We start from the raw sequence: 24,428 nt of genomic DNA on the forward strand, positions 1-24,428 counted from the left end.
TGTAAGTTTCTTTTGTCTAGTTGATATTTATATGTTTTAAAGAAAGAGCCAATCCCTTTGAATAAAAACTTTAAATCTTTAACTCATACATGCATAATATAAATAAGCAAGCTCAATAAACTCATTTTCCCAAAGTTCAGTTTCCGCTGTAAATAATACCACGGATTTATATTGTATTACATCCGTCATAATACATTGATTATTATGAAGTAATTAAACTGACCCTTGTACAACGTCAAATAACAATTGTATGTAAATCAAAATCAGGAAATCCTTATGACTGAATTATAAGTTTTTGATAAATTTATTAATGTTATTTTATCATATTGATACCATATTTACCGGAATAGATCGTTTAGATAGATATATTCGTGTTAAGTTTTGGAAATTACAGTTAAAAATCGGTTATTAGATTGATACATCTACTTTAAAATGTAACGAGATCGGTCCTTACGTTCGGCCATTTTTTTTTGAAACTGGGGTTTTTATAATTTTGTTTTAAACATTACGTATAAGTATATCACTTTCAATTATTTTAATAGACCACGTTGACAGCATATCAAATGGGGACATAACTATTAGATGGACACATTTCTAGTTTTAATCACTCTTAATGAAAGAGTTGTTTTAAACAATAGGTTTTATTGTGTTTTCTTTCATTAATTTATTATACAATATAACGTAAGTGCCTAAAAGGTGGTGCCAGTTATAATCACAGGTCACAGGAGCATGGTTATCTTATGTGTCTATTGCAGTGACAACATTGACAAAACAACATACGAAATATCTAATCTTACATCCTTTCAAAGAAGATTTCTATCATTTTCCTATCAAACTTATGTAAAATGTGATCCGCCAAATGCAGGTCCATTGCAGACTCCCCGCTGCTGTTTCTTTACCTCATTAGTACATGTTAACGTAACCGATGCGAGAAGTTTAGTCAAATTAATGTTGTAAAAAGAGGCACGGTTAATAAACCTTTTGTGGAGGATCTCTGATTACTTCATGAATAAATGTTTTAAGTGTTTTGCCGTGAAAATATATAATATTTATATTTTCTCAATACATCAATATTTTCACGGCACAGCACAGTGATCTGCCTTTAAAATACAGATATTATTATGAAAATATAAATATTAAGAGGATATTTTTTCGTTTGCGTGAAATATGGTATATATTTTCACGAAACATGATAAAATGCCACATATTTTCACGAGCAGGTACGGCGAGTGAAAATATGTGGCATTTTATCATGTTGAGTGAAAATATATACCATATTTCACGAAAAACGAAAAAATAACCTTTTTATTTAATTTCATTATCAAAGAAAATGGTAACGAATCCCCTTGCTTGCTACCAACTGCAATTGTACAGCGCGCAGTAATTCATACGTAAGCACGCGCTGTTTGGCGCTTCATTGTGACGTCATGTAAACAACTCTTTAAACGTCTGTACAGCGTTAATTACTGAATTAAAGATATTGGTGTTCGGATTAATTTTCTTAGTTAGACCATTTTCTATCATGCTAGATAGTTTTCAAAACAAAATTCAAGAAAAAGTTTTTTTGTATTTATCAAATTTTTCAAACAAAACGGCGAAAGAAGTCCCTTAAAATAAATATGAGTTTTGACTCCGCCCACTTTCATATTTATATTTCATATTTATTTTTAAAAAATATGAATTATATTTGACTGATATAGCACCATATTTCATGGGTAAAATTAAATAATATAATTTATTTTTTCATAAAAATATTCATGTTTTCACGGCAGGACTTTGCACAAGATAAATACCATTTATGTAACATTTAAAAAGAATCATCTAAAGATTTAAATATGAATTATATTTGACTGATATAGCACCATATTTCATGGGTAAAATTAAATAATATAATTTATTTTTTCATAAAAATATTCATGTTTTCACGGCAGGACTTTGCACAAGATAAATACCATTTATGTAACATTTAAAAAGAATCATCTAAAGATTATTCCTGTGAAATTTAGTCAAAATCAGCACAATGTTTTTCGAAGGAATTGTTTTTATTAAAGAAGTATAAATAATAATAGACGTCTATGACGAACGACTTACGGCGATAATCAGAAGAAAAAAAATCCTTTACATTTAGGAACTGATTTTTCAGGCGTGCTAAATACACGGGATATCATCAAACACCTGTTACTTGTATCACCAAGCAATAAAAGAAATAAAAAGTAATGACGAAGTGAAAGTTTATTATTTCATGTCACAGTCAAGTTTCTGTACGAACATCAAAGCAACTGCACTCAGTTATGTTACCCACATGAAAGAAGGGAAAGGCATTGCAAGAGTATGTCTATATGTCAGTAAAGGAATTGATATTTTGATATATATGCAATTGATAAAAGTTTGCTATGATTTTAAAAGTCAATTAAAGGAACACTGAAAAATCGTATTTGCACGTGTCTATATGGTATCATTTTCATTCTGCCTGAAAACTCCTTTTTTCATTTTGCTCCTTTGTTCTTGTTTCTGAAAAAAAGACAGAACAGACCATAAGTTAAAAGATATTTGATACAGCAAAATTAAAATTGATGCAAGCTCAACTTAGCCAATTATTTTTATGTATGGCGGCAATGTTAAAATTCACTTCAATTATCATCGGGTTTAGCAGAATTGAAAGTTAAGAATAAACTATGGTGTTATTGAAAATTTAAAAAACACCATGAAAGCACGAAGGTTTTAAAATTATTGGCAATTATGCAAAGTAATGTCCTACTGTATTAGAAACGTAAGTATCTTGTGTTGTACTTTAATGCACACATAGTTTCTTTTGTAAATAAGATAATTTACTGATAGCAAATTAACCTATACTTACCGAATTGGAAACCTAAGGCTGCACCGATTACGTCGGTCAAGGTGTTAAAGCCATTGACAGCATACCCACCACATCCTCCCATGTGCATCTCAAACTGGAAAAAGTATTTGCATGGAAGGAATTCCGAAGTTCTTTTGCCCACGTTTATCCAGTCCCTCATCAGTTTAGTGTAGCAGCAGCGTTTGTAATAACCGTTCGGGTCGTTGTGTTTGGGGTTGACAAAGAGAGCTAAATAGCTGTTTGGATTTGCATCACAATTCCGAAACGTAAAATCCTGACCATTGGCTCTATACCCCTGTATACTATGGCTTCGTGCGATGTATTTCGGTAAGAAACCAAGATATAAATAAGGACCCATTGTCGCATGGTTTATCGGAGTGGCATAACCAGTGTTTTTGTTGTACTGGACACTCAACGGTATAGAGGAACGGGAAGATATTTGATCCATCATAGTATCATATTGCTTGCCGTTTGAGCGCAAATGTCGTACTAATACCTTTGAATGACATCGTCGAAGGCGTCTCATGTCGGCTTTTCGAATTTCATCTTTGGAAACAAATGTATAGCCATAGCCGCGGTGAAATTCACAGTAGACTTTGTATCTCTGACCTCTTCTATTGTAGACGAAATATTCCCCGCTTTTTATGTTTCTATGTTTGTATTGCAAATCCTCACATGAACCTAAAAAATAGACAAAAAACTCATCAAAATTTAAATTTTCGCTTGTGTAAAATATGTGTTATTATTGTCCATATGTAATTTTTCCAAAATTCCAATCTTTTTTTTAAAATTGATATTAATCATTGTTTCGAGTGAATAAAAAAAGTTACATGTATTGTGCCAGAGACATAGATAATAGTTATCTATGTCTCTGATTGTACGTGAGATAATGATTATGAAAACAACACCCTCTCTCCCAAATTAAAAAGCAACAAAAACAAATAACGCAGAGGGTTTTCAATAAAGCTTTTCAAGCTTCCTACTCAATCCCTAAATTTTATTTCATGTACCTTATTATGTAAATGTATTGATTATAAATAAATATTGTTTTTATTAAACAAATAAACAAAAACAACAAAAAAACAACAAAATCAAACAACAAAAATTAATGAATTATAAATGTAAAAAATACTTTTTATATTTATCTAGTCTATCACGCGCGCACACAGAGGTTAGAAATTCAAAAGCATTGACTTAAGATAACATGTAATTTAAAAAGATGTTAGCGGACTTACGTGAGCGGCGGCAGCCGTAGCTAGTTTCGGCAATCCAGCACAAAAACAGCGCTCCAAAGATACATTTTAAGAGCATCATTTTCCCATCCATTTGTTATCAAAACAGTGGCGATACTAATTTCACACGAGTTGTATCTTAAGTGGTATGTAATATCTCTTTTGTTTGTTTTGATTGGTTTATTTAGCCAATACTTATTATTAATCTCAAGTATATAAAATGAAATCTTTCTTTTTAATTGGTTAAATATTTCTTTGTGAACATATTTCATACACTTTTATTTTATTTTTCAATAGAATGGTAATGTTCAATGAATGTTTATTATCAAGGTTTTTTTAAAAAAATATAAAATCAACACTTTTAACCCACGTGGATGACTTTAAAAAATAATGGTCACTACAGTTGTGTTTGAAATTATTTTTTGTCCAATAGGATTGCAGTAAATCAAATGAACTTTGGTAAATCGGCAAACTATAAATCATTGTAGTGAATCGTCTGCTTATAAAAATAAATTTTGAACACTAGAATGGTTAGTGTTCAAATTAAATTGGTCGAACGACTGTGCACAGCGCCTTGACCAATTTGATTTTGTAAATGCTTAAAACACTAACCTATGCTAATTTACATTGACGTCTGTAACTCATCGGAACAGGACAGAACATGATGCTATATTAGAACTCAGAGTTTATATTATTGTAAATAAAAATATATTTCTAAAATGTGTATACATTCATGAAAAAAGACATGGGTACAATAGATCTTTATTGACAAAATATGCTTCAAAACGTTCTTTTAATCAAACTACCAGTCCTGGACAAAACCAGTAACTTGGGTTATAATTTGAAGGGAAACAATATTGGTGTTTGGCAGCTCCTTTAGAACCACATATGAAAGTACATGTTTAGATGCATACGTTTCATTTTTGATAAATGATTTTTGCTATGTCGCATGCTTTATTTGGTTTGATTAGGCGGGTCTGAATTCTAAATTCGTACATGTAGACCTACAAGACAAGCATTATTTTGGGGGAGTGGTAAAGTAGTGGTTAAGGTGTCTGCCTCTCAACCCAGGGGTCATGGGTTTTTAAAACTATTTCAGTCATTACCATGTTTCTTCACGTGACACCAGTACTGGATGGTTTGAGGAAGCGGACTCAGTTTCAAAAGTGATTTTAAATTAAGTTGCGCAATCGAGCTTGAATAATTAACTGACATTATCCGCTCTTGATCCGTCATCTTCCCGAAATAACCGAAACGGAAAATATACAAGTTTGTAAAGGGAAGTCATCCATACTGCGTCGTCTGCAAAATTAAAAAAAAAAATGAATTGGATGGGAGGCGCTAGAAATCGTATAAGATATCAAGGTGAAAGGCGCATTCAGCAGGTATTTTGAATAAAACATGTTAAGTTAATGTTTAAAGAAATAAGACAACAAAAGACATTGTAAAACCAATTTCGCGACACCTTTAATTTCGACATGATGATGTTCGAAGCCACCATTACAGAATGCCATAGCTTTAATGACCATTTTCCCGAACGAAAAAGTAATTTTAATTTGTTTATCAATCATCAAAACCATAAAACAACGTTTTTTGTGTTATTTAGTTAGTAGTTTTCAGCAAGGAACAAGGAAAGAAAAAGTGCATAACCAGGAGACTTCAAACACCCTTTCATTTTCACTTTCATATCCTGGTGTACGTAGTTCCGACGCACCTAAGAAACAATCACTATTTACCGTAACAAAATAAGATGACAACTAACAAATTACCTAAGCAGTGAAAAATTTATTCATTTCTTCATCTTTTACAACTTTTTTCATTAGCTAAAAACTATCGTTGAAACAAAAATAATCAAAATATGACAAGCGGTGATTTCCAATATGGCGGATATGAGAGTAATTGATACCATACAACTAAGTTTGTTTGTTTGTTTGTTTCATTTTACGCCTTTTCCCAACAGTATTTCAGTCACGTAGGCAGGTAGTTTCCTAACCATTGTTCCTGGATAGTTATAGTGGAACCCCATTGTATCTTGCTATTCATTGTATCGATCTATTTACAAATCTGTCGATTTTTTTGCAAAATGCACTAGCTACTGATTGCTAACATTTACAACAGTGTCACGAAATTTTTTCCGCATTTGTTTCGAGCCGAAAAAATGACCAAAAACATGTTTCCAGTACCGTCAGACTTTGTAGATAATAAATAGACTTATAAATAGTGTGTTCTTATTAAAAGCACATTTCTGTCTGTTGAAAGTTCCTAAATTTATGCTGACATTTTAAAACAGACAACTTTGATTCTAATTGACTGAAAAATCTAGCACAAAGATGGGTCAGGCTTTCCAAACTTTGACTAACTGAGCGATTCTCACAATGCATCGATATAATGGCGTGACCTAATTCTTCAAACTGTTTGACATGTCTGTAAATATCCGTATATTCCAAAGCTATAAACTATATATCAGTGATGTTTGTCATGTAAATATTATGGCAAAAGGATCAAAATAAATGATACAAAATAAATATTCAGGGAGATTTGAATTTTTTAAATGCAGTTGTGATTTATGGGTTAATAGATCGATACAAAGTAAATTTACTGTGATGTTTAAAAATATCCAACTGTTTTCTCTCTTAACAACAATTTTTGAGACTTTCTGACCAATCTCATTAAAATCAGATAATCATATTGATAATTCGCTAAGTTACTCTCCGCTACGTGGGAAGTGAACAACTGGTAGTGAAGTGACAGTTAGGATATTATTTTAATGAGATTGCTTTCTGACATACACAGTATAGGTGTCGACTTTAGGACAGGGACAAATTTAGGACAACCGACGATAATTGACAGGGTTTACCTACAATATTAAAGGTTATTTATCGGATATTATTCTTCTAAATTTTGTTGTCTTTTAAAACATTTATGCTTTATTCTCATTGATTTGTGAAATTGTGACTTCCCATTAATTCGAGACCTAAAAAAAATTCAAGTAAATGAATAAATACTCTGGCGCCTGCAAGGACATACACAATATGAAAAGTACACAAGTTTTAGCCATCACTTGATAAACAATTTTATCCAATAAAAATGAATAATTAAATAGGTGTAAATGTGCTTACCCTGAGCTAATTACTTTATCAGGGCCAAAACACCATTTTTGGGGAAGGGGCCTCAGCCTTTTTCTTGGGGAAAATATGTGTAATTTTGGCATACTTTGGGAAAAGGGGTCTCAAATTTAATACAAACTTTTAACAAGTTTTTCAAAATAGAAAAGCAAATTGCACTGGGAAATACTAATAAGGCAGTAAAAGACCTTAATTCAACACCATCATATAATTTTTTTCTTAATTATTTAGCACAATAAATTTAATCCTCGCCTTCGGGCATATCTTTTAACCATTGAAATTTACTGCCCAAAATTTACTGCAATTAACACAGTCATTTATGTGACATGATATGCAGTTGCCGATGTTCATCTACAGCATCGTAATTATTTGATCATAATTTATATGACACCTTCCACTTAACAACATTATAAATTTATATATCTACTGTCACTACTATAGTTAAATTAGTGATCTGCAATACTAAGTTCTCATTAATATTTTGACCTGTTGACTAGTACTAATATTGACTGCCATAAAGTTGTCTTATACAAACATTGACTGTCACAAAGTAGTATCAGGTATTTGAGTTGTTTGTTTTGTATTCAAAGAGTAAATCTTACTTTAATCTTGGAGACAAGAGCTTATTTATTCTCAAAATGTAGTCACTACTATATAAAAAATACATACAAGGACTGGTACCTTAAAAGAAAAAGGACAGTAAAAAAATGCAAAACTCGATTATACTATCGGCAGACAATCGATTGTGGTGGTCCAATTATCGATAGTGATATTTGAGTCCGATACCCAACACTACTACCAAGATTGTTACAACTGTAAAGGACGGTTTGATTGCATGGCTAAAAAAAGCTTTCTTGGGTAATTAAAATCGCAATGAAGGCAAAACAAATACTGTGGCTTAAATACTTAACTTTATTTTAAATGACCAAAAGATAAAATTATTCAATATATGAATGACTGTGTGACTGCCAGTACTACATTACACTAATAGTTATTTAAAGTTAAATAGGCAAAAATAAATGAAATAATTAATTAATAGAATTAATGTTGGAATGTGATTTGGTTTATTATTAAAATGCCAGGATTTAACATAGATTTTGAAATATTTTATAGGAATTCTTTGAAAGACAAAAGTTGGCAGCTGCTCAATCTTTCTCAAGTAAAACATCATCAAAGAAAAGGAAAGGTCTTAGTCAAGATTTAGTTGCACTCCATACTGTGAGCAGAGTTCATTCAGGAATTCCTAAGAGTAAAGTTTAATAGGCTGTCATGCCTTTTAAATAAGCAATTTATATATGAATTAATGTTTTTTCTGTAATCTTACTTACTGGTAGATATTGCCATATTTTCATCCAGTGAATGGATTTGTTAAATAAAAGCATCTACATGTACATGTATTTCATGTAAAATGTGTTCATGAAATGATAAAACTAATTCTGCATATAATTTAAAATGTGTTTATTGTTGTACTTTTTAGAAAATGTAAATAATTCATTACATTTCGCAAATGAGGTTGAATACCAAATAAATTTTTTAGGTTTCCATTTCTCTTATATTCTTAACCATTAATCAGACTTCATCAAAGCCTTCTTTCACACAGTTTTAAAAAAACTTAAAAGTCTGATACATATTCAATGTTTCATGACTATCATATTAAATCTACAGTTAAGTTAAATCATATGTGACTGGGAATAAATTTTTACTGTTACACATTGCATTCTGTTTTTTATTATGCCACCGCAGCATCTGCGATGCGGTGGCATATAGCGATTCACCTGTGTGTGTGTTTGTGTGTGTGTTATATAGATAATATAGTGAACTTAAAAAATCTTCTTGTGAAAAACCACTAGTCCAATTTCAACCAAACTTGGCAGGATTGTTCCTTGGGTGAAGGGCTTCCAAAGTTGTTCAAAGAATTTCATTCCATGCAGAAATCTGGTTGCCATGGCAACCAAAAAGAATTATAAGAATAAATTTAAAAAATCTTCTTGTAAAGACCCAAAAGGCCTAGAGCTTAGATATTTTGCATAAGGCATTGTTCAAATTATAGCCCTGGGGTCAAAATATGCCCTGCCCTGGGGGTCATTGATTTTCACTATGTACATATAGTAAAAACTTAAAATACCTTCTTGTAAAAACCCAAAAGGCCTAGAGCTTAGATATTTTGCATAAGGCATTGTCTGGTAGACCTCTACCCAGATTGTTCAAATTATAGCCCTGGGCACAAAATTGGCCCCGCCCTGGGGGTCATTGATTTCAATATATACATATAGTTAAAAATAAAAAAAAATCTTATTGTCTGAAGGGACAAGGCTTAGAGCTTTAATATTTTTTAAATAATATCATCTAAAGGTACTCTTCAAAAGTTATTCAAATTTTGTCCTAGTGTCCAAATTAGCCCCGCCCCCTGGGGCCATAGGTATTCCTTATATGTATATAGTAAAAACTTAAAAAATCATCTTCTCTAAATTTACAAAGGCTAGAGTTAAGATGTTTTGCATGAAACATTGTGTAGTGAACCTCTTGCAAGATTGTTCAAATTATAGCCCTGGGGTCAAAATTGGTCCCGCCCCGGGGGTCATTGATTTTCATTATGTACATATAGTGAAAAAGTAAAAAAATATTTTTGTCTGAAGGTACAAGGCATAGAGCTTTGATGTTTGATATATAATATCATTTATAGGTCCTCTACCAAAGTTGTTCAAATTTTTCGGCTGGTGTCAAAATTGGCCCTGCCCGGGGGCAGTGATTCTCATTATACACATAGTAAAAACAGAAAATAAAACAAATGTTTTCTGAATGGGAGAAAGCTACAGCTTAGATATTTGACTTGAAATGTTGTTTGGTGGACCTGTATCAAGATTGTTTTGAATAAAATCCTTGGGTCAAAATAATGCCTTGCGCAAGGGGACAGTGACCTACTTCCTTGTCCTTTGATGAACAGCAATGACATTTTGACCATGAGCACAGTTTTAGTTGTAAAATTGAACTTTGATATCAGGTGACCTAGATTTGATGATGTGACCTACTTTCTTGTCCTTTGATGTACAGCTATGAAATTTGAACCATGCGGTGGCATAGCATTTTTCTCAAATGCAATCTTGTTGAATTTGTAACACTGTGAAGAACAAGGTTGGGGAAACAAGGCCTTAGGCCTTATAAAAAAGGAAAACAACTTTAACAACATTTAACATGATTACTTTTATTAAGATTTAAGTTTTTAAATGATAAAATGTTGATTATTAACTAACAGTTGCAAATAAGAGACGGCTTATACAGAAGCTTGATCTTGAGAAGTTCCGTTCCTGTACACGCAAAATAGATGAGGTTGATTTGGGACCTTGTTCACCATCGGAAACACCATCAAAACTTTTACTCAATGATGGGAAACTTGATAAGTATGATAACACTTATTTTTATTTTAACAGTCTTCATATGTTGTATATTTTGTTTCTAGGTTTCAATGTGCACACAGTAAGATTTTACTGTTTTCCACAATTTGTTTTGTTGTCCGTTTTTTTTGTTTTGTTTATCAGACAGGTCACTCCCTTTTATCAAAATCTCCAAAATTTCAAGTATTATTTAAGCCACATGTATAAGTTATAACTAAGCAAATGGCAAATTACCTGGTGTGAATAGAAATGAAAGGCTGATTGATTACCTTTTATCAAAATATTTTCCTTGTGAATTTTGATTAATCTGCAAGAACAAAAATTACCTTCTTTGTTCACTTCACCATATATTACTTTCAAATAAATTTTCATGAAAATAAGCATGAATCTAGAGGCATGTTGCTTTAAGGAATATATTCTCCAAGCCAAGACAGACAAGAACATGAGTTATGGTTCTTGTTGAGTGATTAGTTATCATGAAATAACATCCTAAATTACAGTGAAGACACAACTTATCATCTTAGTAATGCTCAAAAGTCTCCAATATATAACAGACTGTCCTGTTAAATTCAATTAATTTTAATCAAATTTATAAGATGTATTTTAGCTAATGAAACTTTGAGCTTGACCAATATTGTGGAGTGCTGAAGTGATATTATTTATCAGTTGAGTTATTGTGTTGTAGGGACTCTGGCAGTGTTAAGTTGACAGCAAAAGATGTAAAGCCTTCCAGAGAACTTTTCCCCAGACCTTCACACTATCAGAGATGTTACAACAACAATAATAATACCAGTACTGGGCAGGTAAATATGATTGAAGCCAGGGTTTAATTTTCTACCTATTTTTTTATAAGGCCCCATGGCTTAAATTAGGAAAAATAATCTGGCATTTTGGGAAATTTTTTTTTTTAGCTGTTGGGAATTAATAAACTTTAGGTATTGGTAAGGATATTTTTCCCTTTCAATAATCGTCATAGATATTCATATCAAACATTAAACATTTGTTCACAAACAAGGGCAGGGAAGTCTGCCAAGCACTTTTGAGGAATTATGAATTGTTTAAAATGTTATTTAGTATAAATAGTACCAAACTAAGAAATGAACTGATTTTAAAAGCTAAAATAAGGCAAATATTACTTAAAATATGTGAAAATATGCACAATTTTTTCATAATTCAGTATTCTGCTAATTACAGAGTAACTTATTTGAAAATGTTAAAAAGTAGTCAACCTAAATTTACATAAAACCTGTAAAGCTGTTAAATTAATTATATGGATTGAGATTACCTGAGTGTTTATTAATTTCTTAACCTCTTAATACATTTTTTTATTCATATTTTTTTAGTCATATTTGCTCATCTGGAATCATGCATTTTAAAGATATGGATAACTATTTGCTAGTTTGATTTTAGGAAGAGCAAAGTTTGATGAAAAGTACAGTCACACCTATGTTCCATGTTGAAAGTAAAGGAATGCCAAATGAAGTTTCCAACAAACTACCAAATACATTTGCTAAAAATAAACCATCAAATGAGTTCATGTTCTCTAAACCTAAACAAGATTTAGATGGATTTACCACAAGAAGAACAATGAAGGGTATGTTAGATCCATATGTGTCTGAAGATTTTCAAGTCACACCTCTGATAAAATACACAAAGAAAAGGTCACCTTGTAATACTCTATTTGAAAATTCAAAGAAAAGAAAATGTTCGGATCAACCGTTTCCAAAAACTGACAAACTTTATGATGAGCTTGAGAATTATAGAAGCAGCAGTTTTAAAAAGCCTTATTTCTCTTCAACACCAATTACATCCCTTCATCCAGCAGAGAGGGATAAAAACAACTATAATGAACAATTTGGTGGAATATCTCCAATTAATACTGGTGAAGTCTTTAATAAAGATGTAGATAATGGCTTTAGATTTAAACCACGACCTATGTATTTGACTCCAGTGAAAAATCAAAATCATAGAATTGAAAACCTAGGAGTGTCACAAGGTGAAACTGTAAAGGAACCACAGCTTGATTCTTCTTCTTGTGTATACAAGCAATCCCTGGAAAAGTCACACAGTTTACACAGTCAATCAAACTATCAATGTGATAGATATCAATTAAAGTCTAAAGAAGTTGGTAAATATTGTAAAGACTTCAATAACTCAGAGGTGATTTGTGAGGACATAACACAGAATAAATGCACACCATTTGAATCCGAATGCATACCAAGAAGTCATTTACAAGGAACACAAAAAGTACCTGGGTCTTTAGGAAAGTACAGGAATATTTTCAGACACAAGAATGAACTGGAAAGTCCTTTTCTGTTTGGGAAAACTGTCTTTCTTAAGGAACAAGGCCTAACTAAAGATGCAGTTGAAGAGGGTAATATAAAATATGAAACTGGAATGTCAAAACCAAAGTTTACTGACTTTGACGAAGAATTTCATTACAAGCCTTTGAAGTGTATGAAAAGTGACTCAGTGAAAACAGCACCGGAGACGATGGGTATGTACAAGAAATTTAAAGATATTAAAAGGCTAGAAGATCATGGGAATGTACAGGATGACAGTGTACAGATTACCAAGACAACAGTTAATAGGGACATTGCAGGTGGCGCATTGTAAGTCTCATACCTCAATGTAATTAATATGGTATATTAATAGTATGAAAATATGTGTTAACAGTTTGTCACCAGGGTGAGGAAAATGTGCAGCCTGACTTGGACTCGAAATAGAACCTTGGAATACCGTACTGTGGCTCTACTGTTTGAGTTAACCAGCTGCTTATATGCAATTCTTTGTATATAAATATAAATCAGATAAATAATGCTGGGCATATGGTTTATGAACATTGCTTTTAAAAACCATCTTAATACTATTTCGTTTGAGGTGATGATTACAAATATTGCTGGAAAACCAACTCATGATTTAAAAATGAATAAGCTTGAGTGTATTTGTGTTTTCATTTATCATTCTCATGAATACATGTACCTTGTTCAATTTAAGTATAGTCATAGTCCAAAATAAGTATACCATATTCCAATGTAAATGTATCATGTTATTTCAGACAGAATATTAAACACAAGGGAAAAAATTCGGAATCATGAAAAATGTCTGGTTTAGTAAGGATTCTGATTTAGTGAATATCCAGATTTTGCACATTTTTTTGTTACTGTATATCATGTTGTGTTGTTTTTTTTTTCAGACAGAATATAAAAAGTCCTCTGCCAGGAGATGAGTTTCCTAAGTATTTGCTTTCTCCCTCTGAACAGGTATATACAAATTTTATGAAATGTATCAAATAAAAAATTACCTTGTGTTTGAACCCTAAGGCAGTAAATAATGCCTGTACATGTTTGAAAAAATTCTTATTAGACAAACTCCTGGCTTTGAATGTCTCTCATAATTTTAGGTCTTGAAATTCTCTTAAATTGATTTTATCATTTATGTATATAAATGGAAACAATTAGCTTCACTAATTTACTCTCAAAGTGAAAATTAATATTTTATTCATATATTTAAAGCAGCATCAATCAATGTCCTAACCAGAGTAAATATTATATGTTTGTATTTTTTTAGATTCAAGATGAAATTGACAGACAGTTGACAAAGATAATAGTCGAGGAGAACAAGAGTATGTAGAACAAATTTGACATTGATAACTTCCCTTGATTTTCATTTTGTAAGCTTGCATGCTTTTATATACTATTAATTATTGCTTATTATCCCCCGCCGAAAAAGGCGGCGGAGGATATAGAAATAGTCTCCGTCCGTCCGACCTTCCGTCCGTCCTTCCGTCCGTCCGCACTCACAGGAGAGTAATTATGTGGCTAGAGGGACAATAGGTTCTCTTTGATGTCATTCATTCCGTAATGCTTTTATGTGGCTATTTTCTTTTGCGTGGCTAAAAAGAACAATAGAGAGAACAATAGAGTAGCCACATAATTACTGTCCTGTGAGAACGTCCGTCCGTCCGTCCTTCCGTCCGACATTTTTGTCCGGAGCATATCTCTAAAAGTATTTGAGTTATCAACTTGAAACTTCATAGGTAGATAGACCTCATTGAGGAGGAGTGCAGTGCACAAGAATGATAACTCTACCTTGCATGATTTTTGAGTTATTGCCCTTTGTTATTTTTGAAAATTGATTTTTGTCCAGAGCATAACTCCAAAAGCCTATGAGATATTAACATGAAATTTCATAGGTGCATAGATCTCACTCAGGAGGTGTGCAGTGCACAAGAATGATAACTCTACCTTTCATAATTTTTGAGTTATTGCCCTTTGTTATTTTTTATACCTAATTTTTCACCTGAATGGAGCATAACTCAAAAAGTGTTTGAGATATCAACATGAAATGTCATACGTGGATAGATCTTATTGGGGAGGAATGTTGTGTGCAAGAATGATAACTCTTCCCTATACAATTTTTGAGTTATTGCCCTTTGTTTTTTTTTTCATGCTATTTTGTCCAGAGCTTATCTCAAAAAGTATTTGAGGTATTAACTTGAAACTTCAAAGGTGGATGGATCTCATTGAGGAGGAGTGCACTGCACAAGAATGATAACTCTACCTTGCATAATTTTTGAGTTATTGCCTTTTGTTCTTTTTCATACTTAATTTTTCAATTCAATTTTTTTCTCAAAAAAGTATTTGAGGTATCAACTTGAAACTTCATAGGTGGATAGATTTTACTGAGGAGGGATGCAGCACACAAGAATGATAACCTACCCTGCATTATTTTTCAGTAATTGCCCTTTGTTATTTTCAGCCATCAGTATTCACATAGGTTTCAAATCTGTAATCACTATAGCCATCAGTTTTCATTACCAAAAGACCTCTTAAAATGGAATTATTCCGCTCTACTACATATACATTCTTCCAATGAGCAAACACATTCGGCGGGGGATGGCCATGTTGACATGGCTCTTGTTGTATTTGGAAGAATTCATAATGAATTAGAATATCTCATGTCATTGTACAGTGTCTTATTAGAGCAAAATTGTGATAATGCTGATTTTTGAGTTAACACAATGTTTAATAGTGATATGTTTTAATGGTTAAAGAAGTGGCCTGTCTGTGCACTGAATAGATTTGTTAACATTTATGATTGAAATGAATATTGTTAACAAAAAGTCAGTCCTTATATACATAATGAAAGTGTCTGTCAATCATACACAATAGTTAACCAAATTGATGAAATTGTTTCGTATTGATATTTCAGAAGCTTTAAATCAAAACAGTTCACAAAACACAAGGTAAGTAATGTAATATTGAACCTGAAAAATGAAGTTTCAGAAAGAAAATAGAAGTCTTCAAATTTGAATTAATGATGAACTTGGATATATACGAGTAATATATCTCAACCAGGCGTTAACATGTTGTTCCTTCTTTTGTTTATTCTTTATAATTCATACAATAAATTTTATTATTTATGAATAAATATATATAGATGATCCAGAGCTATCACATTGTTTGACCTATAATATTCAGAATAGTGAGAATACTCATACCGAACTGTGCATAATAAATATGGTGATTTAAAGGAATATTTTTTTCATTTTGTGATATTTGGTTTAAACATATTTATTTAAGCTCGATTGCGAAACAAGTTCTTGCAACTTATATTAATCACTTTCGAGTCCGCTTCCTGGAACCAACCAGTACTGGTGTCATATTTTGTGATATTTAACAGTTTCATTTAGAGTAAACTAGTTTATAAAGATGACCACACTTACACAGTGTAGTTAAGGTGTGTTGACCATTAACAGTGGTTCATATTGCCAACAGCGTTGTTTTTTTTAAACATGCAGAAAGTGTTGTGATACTTTGAAAGCATCTGTACTGAAATTCTTTCAGAAAACAATCTTGCCTTGTGAAAAACTTAAAAATTTCTGTTAATATCAACAATCTTAAACTCAACCACTAAGTCTTATGGTTTAACAATTTCAATGACATTAAAATTGTTTTTCTTGTGAAATTCTTTCCATATCTATATCTTTCATGATGAATTGATGTATATTATGAAAATAATCTGTTCACTGCTAGTTTGATAGGTTTAAAGAGGTTTATCTTCTTTATGCTTACTACTTGTAACACATGTTATCTGTGCAACATACATTTTTTTTAAAGAACTAGACATTATTTATTTGATTTTTTAAATAGTTTTTCCAATAGATTTAAACAGATTTTAACATAGGACCTTGTTTTATAGTTCTATGTGTACTTATTTCAGATTGGGTGTGTACAAACCATTAAAAACTAAAATAGATGATGTTCTTTGTGAGGTAAGCTATATTAAATGATATTTACCGGAATTAGCCTTTGCCACCAGTATAGAGCCAGGTCAGCTTGCACATCTGTGTCCTCTAACCAGGCTCTATGCTGTAGGTTATTCAACTTAATGATTGATCTTAGAAATATTTTACAGTCTGTTTATAAGAAATTGCCTGTTTTTAAGAAGATTATTTGTGGCAATTTTTTTTTTTTTTTACTTTTGAAAGTATGTAAGCAAGTGCTGTTAATTCTTACTTATGTTTACATGTTGTATATATATTTAAAGAACTGAATTTATCTCTTGTAATTTGTGAAGAGTCATTAGTGTGAATAATTGTATTTTAAGAAAATTTTTTAAATTGATAGCTTATTATTATATTTGATAATCATAAACATTCACTATGATTTAAATTACTGGATGCAGATCAGTTAATTAATATTGCTTTCTAGATCATTAAGAATGACTCTGTCTTCTAAAGATAAGATGGCTATATTTGCTTGGGCACTTCATACCAACAAGTCAAGTTATTTTACTGTTAAATACATTGGAAAAAAGAACAAGAACAATAAAACACCAAATTTTATTTTCATAATGTCACGGATTTATATTACAGGGATCGAACACTTCCAGTTAACCCTATATAAATGCTTAAATATCTTGTCGTGCACCCGATAAAGGTACATCGATCGATATATTACCGGCGCGAAGCGTAAATGCCCGTTCGCAACAGATACCTACTTTACAAAATACCATACAGCTTTTCCATTTATTATCCGATTTTGGAAATTTTAAGTATATTTGGAGAAAAATACTTTTTTAATTCAAATATCTAACTTATTTTTTAAAGGTACAGTTTATCTGTCCGCAATGACGGTTAAAAAATTAACTTGACGAAATCCGCGGTAAATTTACATTTTTTTATATAAAAAGCAGGTATTTGAAATTTATTATTATGGTACCATAATAATTTCAGTTTCAAAATAAAAAAGAAGCCGATGTAAGTTATTCACAGATGATCAAAGATGCAATATTTAAGATTTATTGGGTTATGTAGTCAAATTTATTAACGCACAATTGTTTTACGGGTAATGTATTGCGGCCTTTACAATTCGCTCAACACGTGAAGAAAATTTACTCATTTTTTAGTACAAAATATTGCCGAGATTGTCAATATTGCCATATTCATAGAATATTTAAATTTCATTCATCATTTATACCATTATTATTTTTTGTAAATCTGTTTTCAAATGTCGGTGCAGTGAAGTAAACAATCATTGTAACAGTAAAGTTCTCTCTTGTGGCTGTCTCGATTCCGGCCTTTTTAATGTCACTCGTATATTTAAATTCGTATATTTTAATTATTCTTTTTATTTGAAAGCCTGTAGAAAGTTATTTATGATACTTTTTAATGTAACGCTAGAAAAACAATAAAAATCTTTACAGTTTGAGTCAGTATTTTGCGAAATAAAAGTAACTGTTGATTATTTTTTACACATCGCTTAAATTTCTTTCAAGTTTAATTACTTTTGAAGGGGGGTAAGTGATAATTAAAAAACTTTATTTTCAAACTTTCATTACCAGGTTACATGTGATAATTGCAACACTCAATCTTCAAAAACAAATAGAATTTGAATGTATATTTTGTATGTGCGCGGTCTTTACTACAGTCCATGGCATATGTGGTAAGAAAATGATTCTGAAGAGGATATATATAAATACAATGTAAATCTATTTTCTTTATTAACATTTATAAATGAAATTGAAGATATACAACTAAAAAGTTGTATAGTCCTTTCTTTGAAAAATAATGAAAATAAACATGTGATAAATAAATCATTTGACGTGAATTGTTGAGGATAACTATGAAAAAAATCTGTTTCAAAATAAAAAATAATATTATTAAACAGCTGTTCTATATGCCAATAAAAGTTTCTTCCTTGCCAATCTAATGAATTCATCTATATAGGAATGCTTGTCAAGAATGATCTGAAAATATATTTAATACACTTATTGGTAGAATATTTACTATATTTATACTAATATACAGGTAATCAAATAAAAAATTAAAAATCATTTGGAAATAATTCACAGAAATAAAGACACATTTCAAACCTGAATTTCTTTAAAAGTTTTTTAGCAATCAAGAAACATTTTTTTGCAATGCCATCATTAAACCATGTTAAAAATCATTATCTTATTCTGAATTGCGGTAATAATTCGTGCTTGAAGTAAAAGGGCGGCAAAGTGTAGAGAGTATGCCTAAACAATAGGCGAATATTTTTTAAATTAGGTACTTTTTAACTAAGCGTTGCAGCGTTCTATCGGCATATTTTCATATATTAATACTTTAGCGACACAAAATAATACTGTATCAATACATTCATATGTGTATAATTTTTCACAAAGCTGCAATAACACCACATACTCCTGTGAAAATCTGTCATTTTTCGTACTCCGCGCGTTCCGCCATCTCATTCTGTCCATTCCGCGCATGCGCGCGACGGGACTTTAAGCTAAACGGAAGTGTCCGATCCTTGTAATATAAATCCGTGATAATGTGCTCAATTTTATTTGACATACATTGTATTTATTACAAAAATCATGAATGAAACAATTTACTTAGTATTATAATTCATTATTAATTTAAAGGCTATGATTTTATTTTACAGATGAAAGAATTAGAAGAGCAGAACATTGTATCACCAGAATCTGTACTTGATAAAGATAACAAGTCTGATGAGTATACTGGTATATGTCCAGTTTTTTTTGCTTATTTTATAGCCATGTTTGGTCATTTTATAGCCATATTTGGTCATTTTATAGCTGATATTCAGTCATTTTATAGCTGATATTCGGTCATATTTCCAATAGAAAATAGTGTATTATTTTCCCAATCCACTGGAAAAAGTTCCCAATTGAAAGTTACAAATGAAAAACATTAAGTAACAAATTCTAAAATCTTTGAAAATAAGGGCTTCTTCCTGTTATAGTGCTTAAATGTTTGAAGATGCCAGGATAGGCATTCATTTAATCAAAATTTCAGTCGAGCATTTTCCCCCCAATTTTTAACAAAAGTGAAACATCACTGAAATTCCCAATTTCATGGCTATGGGTCATGTTCCCAAAATCCTTAAAAAACAAGAATGGGGCTTTAATAATCATGTGCAATTTATTGGAAGCTCTTATGATAGAAGATTTAACAATTTCCATTCATCTTTATGTTTCTGAAAACAAAAAAATATTTGGTTAATTGTTTTTCTAGTATATTGTTGTAATTGTACAAGGTTTTTTCACCTTTATCATTTATGTTTTCTTTTATTTCAAGATAGTTTTCATAACTTTAATTTAAGATGGAATATAATTTTTGTACTGCAGAGAAATAATTGTTACTTACATTTGTACCTTACTTGTTTTAAAAAGTTGTTGAATTACTTCATAAAATTTAAACTTTAATTTTAATTTTATCAATGAATACATATTTTTTTTGTCAGATGTTTGCACAGCAAGTTTTGAAGCTGATGCTTTCCTAGAGAGTGAAGAAATAGTCATGGTATATGTTGTTAAAATATATCATAATTATATTGACATATGTTATATCATTTCATTAGTGAACGATTTAATGTAATGTAATGAATTGATTTTAAGTTGCATACTGTACTTTATAATTTGTTGATGACACATTACATACTTACATGCATTAAATGAAAGTAATATTTTTATCTTCCTATTCTAATGTTTATAAATGCACATTGTATAAATATTATATTTAAATGTTTTTCAAAACTTTTACAAATAATCAATTCATTTATATGGATTTGTTTCTGTACAGGAAACTATTAGGCAGCACCAGACAGAAACAGAAACTGGGCAAAACAAAGAATCCACATCTGAAGACAAGACAGATTTAGATATGACTGACATGATAATGATAAATAATGAAATAACTAATGATGTAGAAATACTTGCTGATAAGGACACTCATTATGTAGAAATACTTGCTGATAAGGACACTGATGATGTAGAAATACTTGCTGATAAGGACACTGATGATGTAGAAATACTTGCTGATAAGGACACTGATGATGTAGAAATTCTAGCTGATAAGGACACTGATGATGTAGAAAAACTTGCTGATAAGGACACTGATGATGTAGAAATTCTAGCTGATAAGGACACTGATGATGTAGAAAAACTAGCTGATAAGGACACTGATGATGTAGAAATTCTAGCTGATAAGGACACTGATGATGTAGAAATACTTGCTGATAAAGACACTCATTTAGATAAGCAATCAGTCACTGTAGAAATAGTTACTGATGATACTGAAAAGGAAACTGAGGTTTTGTTAAACAAGGGTAAAACAGATTCTGAGGGTGACAGTTTATCTCAGAATTCATCTACAAGTCAAATAGTTAAGCAATGTCAATCTCAGGACGTTGAAACTAAAGAATTAAATACATCTGGGTGTAAAGAAATGAAAGATGAAGGTAAACACGTTGAAACTGATATGGAACCTTGTTTAGACACTAGTGAAAAGAAAGATGCCTGCAGAAGCAAAGATATTGAAATGTCTGAAACAAGTGGTAAGCTACAAGTATTCAGAAACACTGTAAAAGATGGCAAGAATTTGAATGTTTTTGACAAAGCAGTAAAGGAAGAGCCTGTTTTTAGGCAAGTGCAAGTTCAAGAAATCTCCAGTGGTAAGGACCAGTCCACTCAGACAGATCTGGAATTAGAAACAGTAAAAGCAGTGAATGATATTGGAGTGCAATGTGATATTCCAGTGTTTCCATCTCTGGCAAGTTTAGCAGGAAAGTGTTACAAGGTCAAACCTCTCAAAAGTTCTGTATCACTTAAACTTATTGATGGTAAAGATAAGGAATAGAAAGGAAACCAAGACTGAACACTATATTTAGATAAATGAACAGAGAAATTTTGTATCATGTATTGACGAAAGTTTCATGAAAAATTCATATCCAACTTCAAAAAATCCAACATTGAGATGCAAATATTTATGTATATATCATTTTTGATTTTTTAAAATCATTGTTAGGAAAAGACTTTGTTTCTTGATCTTGTTTTCAAAAAAGTAAAATGAGTCTTATTTTTGAAAATACTAATATTATATGTCCAAATTGTCAGTCATGCATCTATATGAAATATTCAGATGTTTTATCTAACTTGTTGTAAATAAATGTAACTGAATTTGTCACAAATTGTTATACTATCAATGAATAGCTTATGAGTGTAAGAATGATAATTATATAATTTAGACCAATTTTAAAATCAGAAGAATATCAGAAGAAAATTTTAATGAGATTTAAGAATTCATTTAATACAGTGTATGTACATGAATTTGATACACTATTTAAGCATCTTTTTTCAACAACTGTACATATTTAACAAATATCAATTTTTTTTAGAGAGAAAACCAATTTATTGTTGTTTTTTTTGTTATTTAGATATGGCATAACTCAGAAGAATAAAGCCTGTGACATCGGCATTTATATTTACTGAAATAATCAGCTGTGAAGTCATGTGAAATACTTTCATCATTCTGTTACTATTGTATTGATGTTTCTCTATTGAAGATAACAAATTCTTAAGTAAACATAATAATAATTATTACATTTAAGATATTGAAGATTTATGGTGTTTCTAAATCTAATGATGAGCCACGCTATGACAAAACCAACATAATGGGTTTGCGACCAGCATGGATCCTGATCAGACTCTGCATCCGCGTGGTCTGATCAGGATCCATGCTGTTCGCTGTCAGTTTCTCTACTTGTTATAGGGTTTGTAATCGAACAGCATGGATCCTGATCAGACTGCGCAGATGCGCATGCTGGTCTGGATCCATGCTGATCGCAAATGTCATGGCAGGGCTCAATTATTTTAATTAAATCTCTCGCAATCTTCAAACAATCTTAGAATGTTATATAAGATGTTGTGACAATTATAATATGATCCTTGAAATAATGATATTTATGTAACAACCACTAATTTTGTCAGTCATACTTGCATTGTGTATCTTTGATATTCATGCAAAATCAAATATATTTATTAAGTGATATTATGCCCATCCAAGGGTATATAGTGAGTGAACGGGTGAAGATCAAAATAAGTTTTCATTTTGCCATAATTCCTTTTAATTTAATAATTAAGTTCGCATAAACAATAAATAATGCACAGATCCAAACGAAATTTCTGTAAATATCCATTAGAATTTACCTATAACGCTTAGTTTATAAAAAGAGTGGGGCAGTCTTTTTAAATTTTAGGCAGATTTATAATTTTATCCTAAACATTTTCCAATATCAACTGTTGGTCAAACACCATTTTGACAGTCAATCTTTTGAAATATAAAGTCAATTCAGCTCAACTTGACTATGAAAATATGAGCATAATGTCACTTCATATATTAAATGATTTTCTAAAATAAATGTTTTAATTCGAAATATTTATTTATTCTATATGTTGATAAAAGCTAGTCCTTTTTAGCTCACCTGTCACAAAGTGACAGGGTGAGCTTTTGTGATCGCTTTTCGTCCGGCGTCCGTCCGTCCGTCCGTCCGTCGTCCGTCCGTCGTCCGTCCGTCCGTAAACTTTTACTTTAAATGACATCTCCTCATAAACCACTAAGCCAATTTCATCCAAACTTCACAGGAATGTTCCTTTGGTGGTCACCTTTAAAAATTGTTCAAAGAATTTAATTCCATGCAAAACTCTGGTTGCCATGGCAACCAAAAGAAAAAACTTTAAATATCTTCTTTTAAAAAACCATAAGAGCTAGAGCTTAGATATTTGGCATGAAACATCTTCTAGTGAGTGTCTACCAAGTTTGTTCAAATAAAAGCCCTGGGGTCAAAATTGGCCCCGCCCCGGGGGGTCATTGATTTTCCCTATATGCATATAGTAAAAACTTAAAATATCTTCTTTTAAAGAACCCAAAGAGCTAGAGCTAAGATATTTAGCATGAAACATGTTCTAATGGGTGTCTACCAAGTTTGTTCAAATAAAAGCCCTGGGGTGAAAATTGGCCCCGCCCCGGGGGTCATTGATTTTCCCTATATGCATATAGTAAAAACTTAAAAAATCTTCTTTTAAAGAACTCAAAGAGCTAGAGCTTAGATATTTGGCATGAAACATCTTCTAGTGAGTGTCTACCAAGTTTGTTCAAATAAAAGCCCTGGGGTCAAAATTGGCCCCGCCCCGGGGGGTCATTGATTTTCCCTATATGCATATAGTAAAAACTTAAAAAATCTTCTTTTAAAGAACTCAAAGAGCTAGAGCTTAGATATTTGGCATGAAACATCTTCTAGTGAGTGTCTACCAAGTTTGTTCAAATAAAAGCCCTGGGGTCAAAATTGGCCCCGCCCCGGGGGGTCATTGATTTTCCCTATATGCATATAGTAAAAACTTAAAAAATCTTCTTTTAAAGAACCCAAAGAGCTAGAGCTAAGATATTTAGCATGAAACATGTTCTAATGGGTGTCTACCAAGTTTGTTCAAATAAAAGCCCTGGGGTGAAAATTGGCCCTGCCCCGGGGGT

General features: G+C 31.4%; 3 protein-coding genes across 3 annotated transcripts; 2 read left to right on the forward strand and 1 right to left on the reverse strand.

Annotated features, from left to right (window-relative positions):
* Positions 1-2,217: 2,217 nt before the first annotated feature.
* Positions 2,218-4,247, reverse strand: LOC132750868 (uncharacterized). Its single transcript, XM_060740928.1, has 3 exons — positions 4,093-4,247; positions 2,858-3,538; positions 2,218-2,511 (listed from the first exon to the last, which is right to left on the reverse strand). Exons 1-3 carry the CDS (start codon positions 4,181-4,183, stop codon positions 2,462-2,464), a joined length of 822 nt encoding a protein of 273 aa, XP_060596911.1. The 5' UTR covers positions 4,184-4,247; the 3' UTR covers positions 2,218-2,461.
* Positions 4,248-5,347: 1,100 nt separating this feature from the next.
* LOC132750870 (uncharacterized) lies at positions 5,348-15,919 on the forward strand. Its single transcript, XM_060740929.1, has 8 exons — positions 5,348-5,474; positions 8,328-8,463; positions 10,468-10,612; positions 11,292-11,409; positions 12,017-13,218; positions 13,803-13,869; positions 14,177-14,231; positions 15,821-15,919. The coding sequence occupies exons 1-8, from the start codon at positions 5,412-5,414 to the stop codon at positions 15,856-15,858; spliced, it is 1,824 nt and encodes a 607-aa protein (XP_060596912.1). The 5' UTR covers positions 5,348-5,411; the 3' UTR covers positions 15,859-15,919.
* Positions 15,920-16,736: 817 nt separating this feature from the next.
* On the forward strand, positions 16,737-23,374 carry LOC132750871 (serine-aspartate repeat-containing protein C-like). Its single transcript, XM_060740930.1, has 4 exons — positions 16,737-16,883; positions 19,543-19,621; positions 20,365-20,423; positions 20,703-23,374. Exons 1-4 carry the CDS (start codon positions 16,815-16,817, stop codon positions 21,756-21,758), a joined length of 1,263 nt encoding a protein of 420 aa, XP_060596913.1. The 5' UTR covers positions 16,737-16,814; the 3' UTR covers positions 21,759-23,374.
* Positions 23,375-24,428: the final 1,054 nt, after the last annotated feature.

The sequence above is a fragment of the Ruditapes philippinarum genome, unplaced genomic scaffold (genome assembly GCF_026571515.1).
Source record: "Ruditapes philippinarum isolate M1 unplaced genomic scaffold, ASM2657151v2 ctg4893_1_1_1_1, whole genome shotgun sequence".
Taxonomy (NCBI): domain Eukaryota; kingdom Metazoa; phylum Mollusca; class Bivalvia; order Venerida; family Veneridae; genus Ruditapes; species Ruditapes philippinarum.

What these genes read in the sequence shown, in the direction of transcription:
- LOC132750870 (XM_060740929.1), top strand. Translation starts at nt 5,412, where the DNA reads ATGAATTGGATGGGAGGCGCTAGAAATCGTATAAGATATCAAGGTGAA. An exon ending in AATGATGGGAAACTTGATAA is followed by an intron (nt 10,613 to 11,291) that starts GTATGATAACAC and finishes ATTGTGTTGTAG; the next exon opens with GGACTCTGGCAGTGTTAAGT. An exon ending in GACATTGCAGGTGGCGCATT is followed by an intron (nt 13,219 to 13,802) that starts GTAAGTCTCATA and finishes TTTTTTTTTCAG; the next exon opens with ACAGAATATAAAAAGTCCTC.
- LOC132750868 (XM_060740928.1), bottom strand. Translation starts at nt 4,183, where the DNA reads ATGGATGGGAAAATGATGCTCTTAAAATGTATCTTTGGAGCGCTGTTT. An exon ending in CTACGGCTGCCGCCGCTCAC is followed by an intron (nt 3,539 to 4,092) that starts GTAAGTCCGCTA and finishes TCTATTTTTTAG; the next exon opens with GTTCATGTGAGGATTTGCAA. An exon ending in AGCCTTAGGTTTCCAATTCG is followed by an intron (nt 2,512 to 2,857) that starts GTAAGTATAGGT and finishes TCTTTTTTTCAG; the next exon opens with AAACAAGAACAAAGGAGCAA.
- LOC132750871 (XM_060740930.1), top strand. Translation starts at nt 16,815, where the DNA reads ATGTGTACTTATTTCAGATTGGGTGTGTACAAACCATTAAAAACTAAA. An exon ending in CAAGTCTGATGAGTATACTG is followed by an intron (nt 19,622 to 20,364) that starts GTATATGTCCAG and finishes TTTTTTTGTCAG; the next exon opens with ATGTTTGCACAGCAAGTTTT. An exon ending in AGAGTGAAGAAATAGTCATG is followed by an intron (nt 20,424 to 20,702) that starts GTATATGTTGTT and finishes GTTTCTGTACAG; the next exon opens with GAAACTATTAGGCAGCACCA.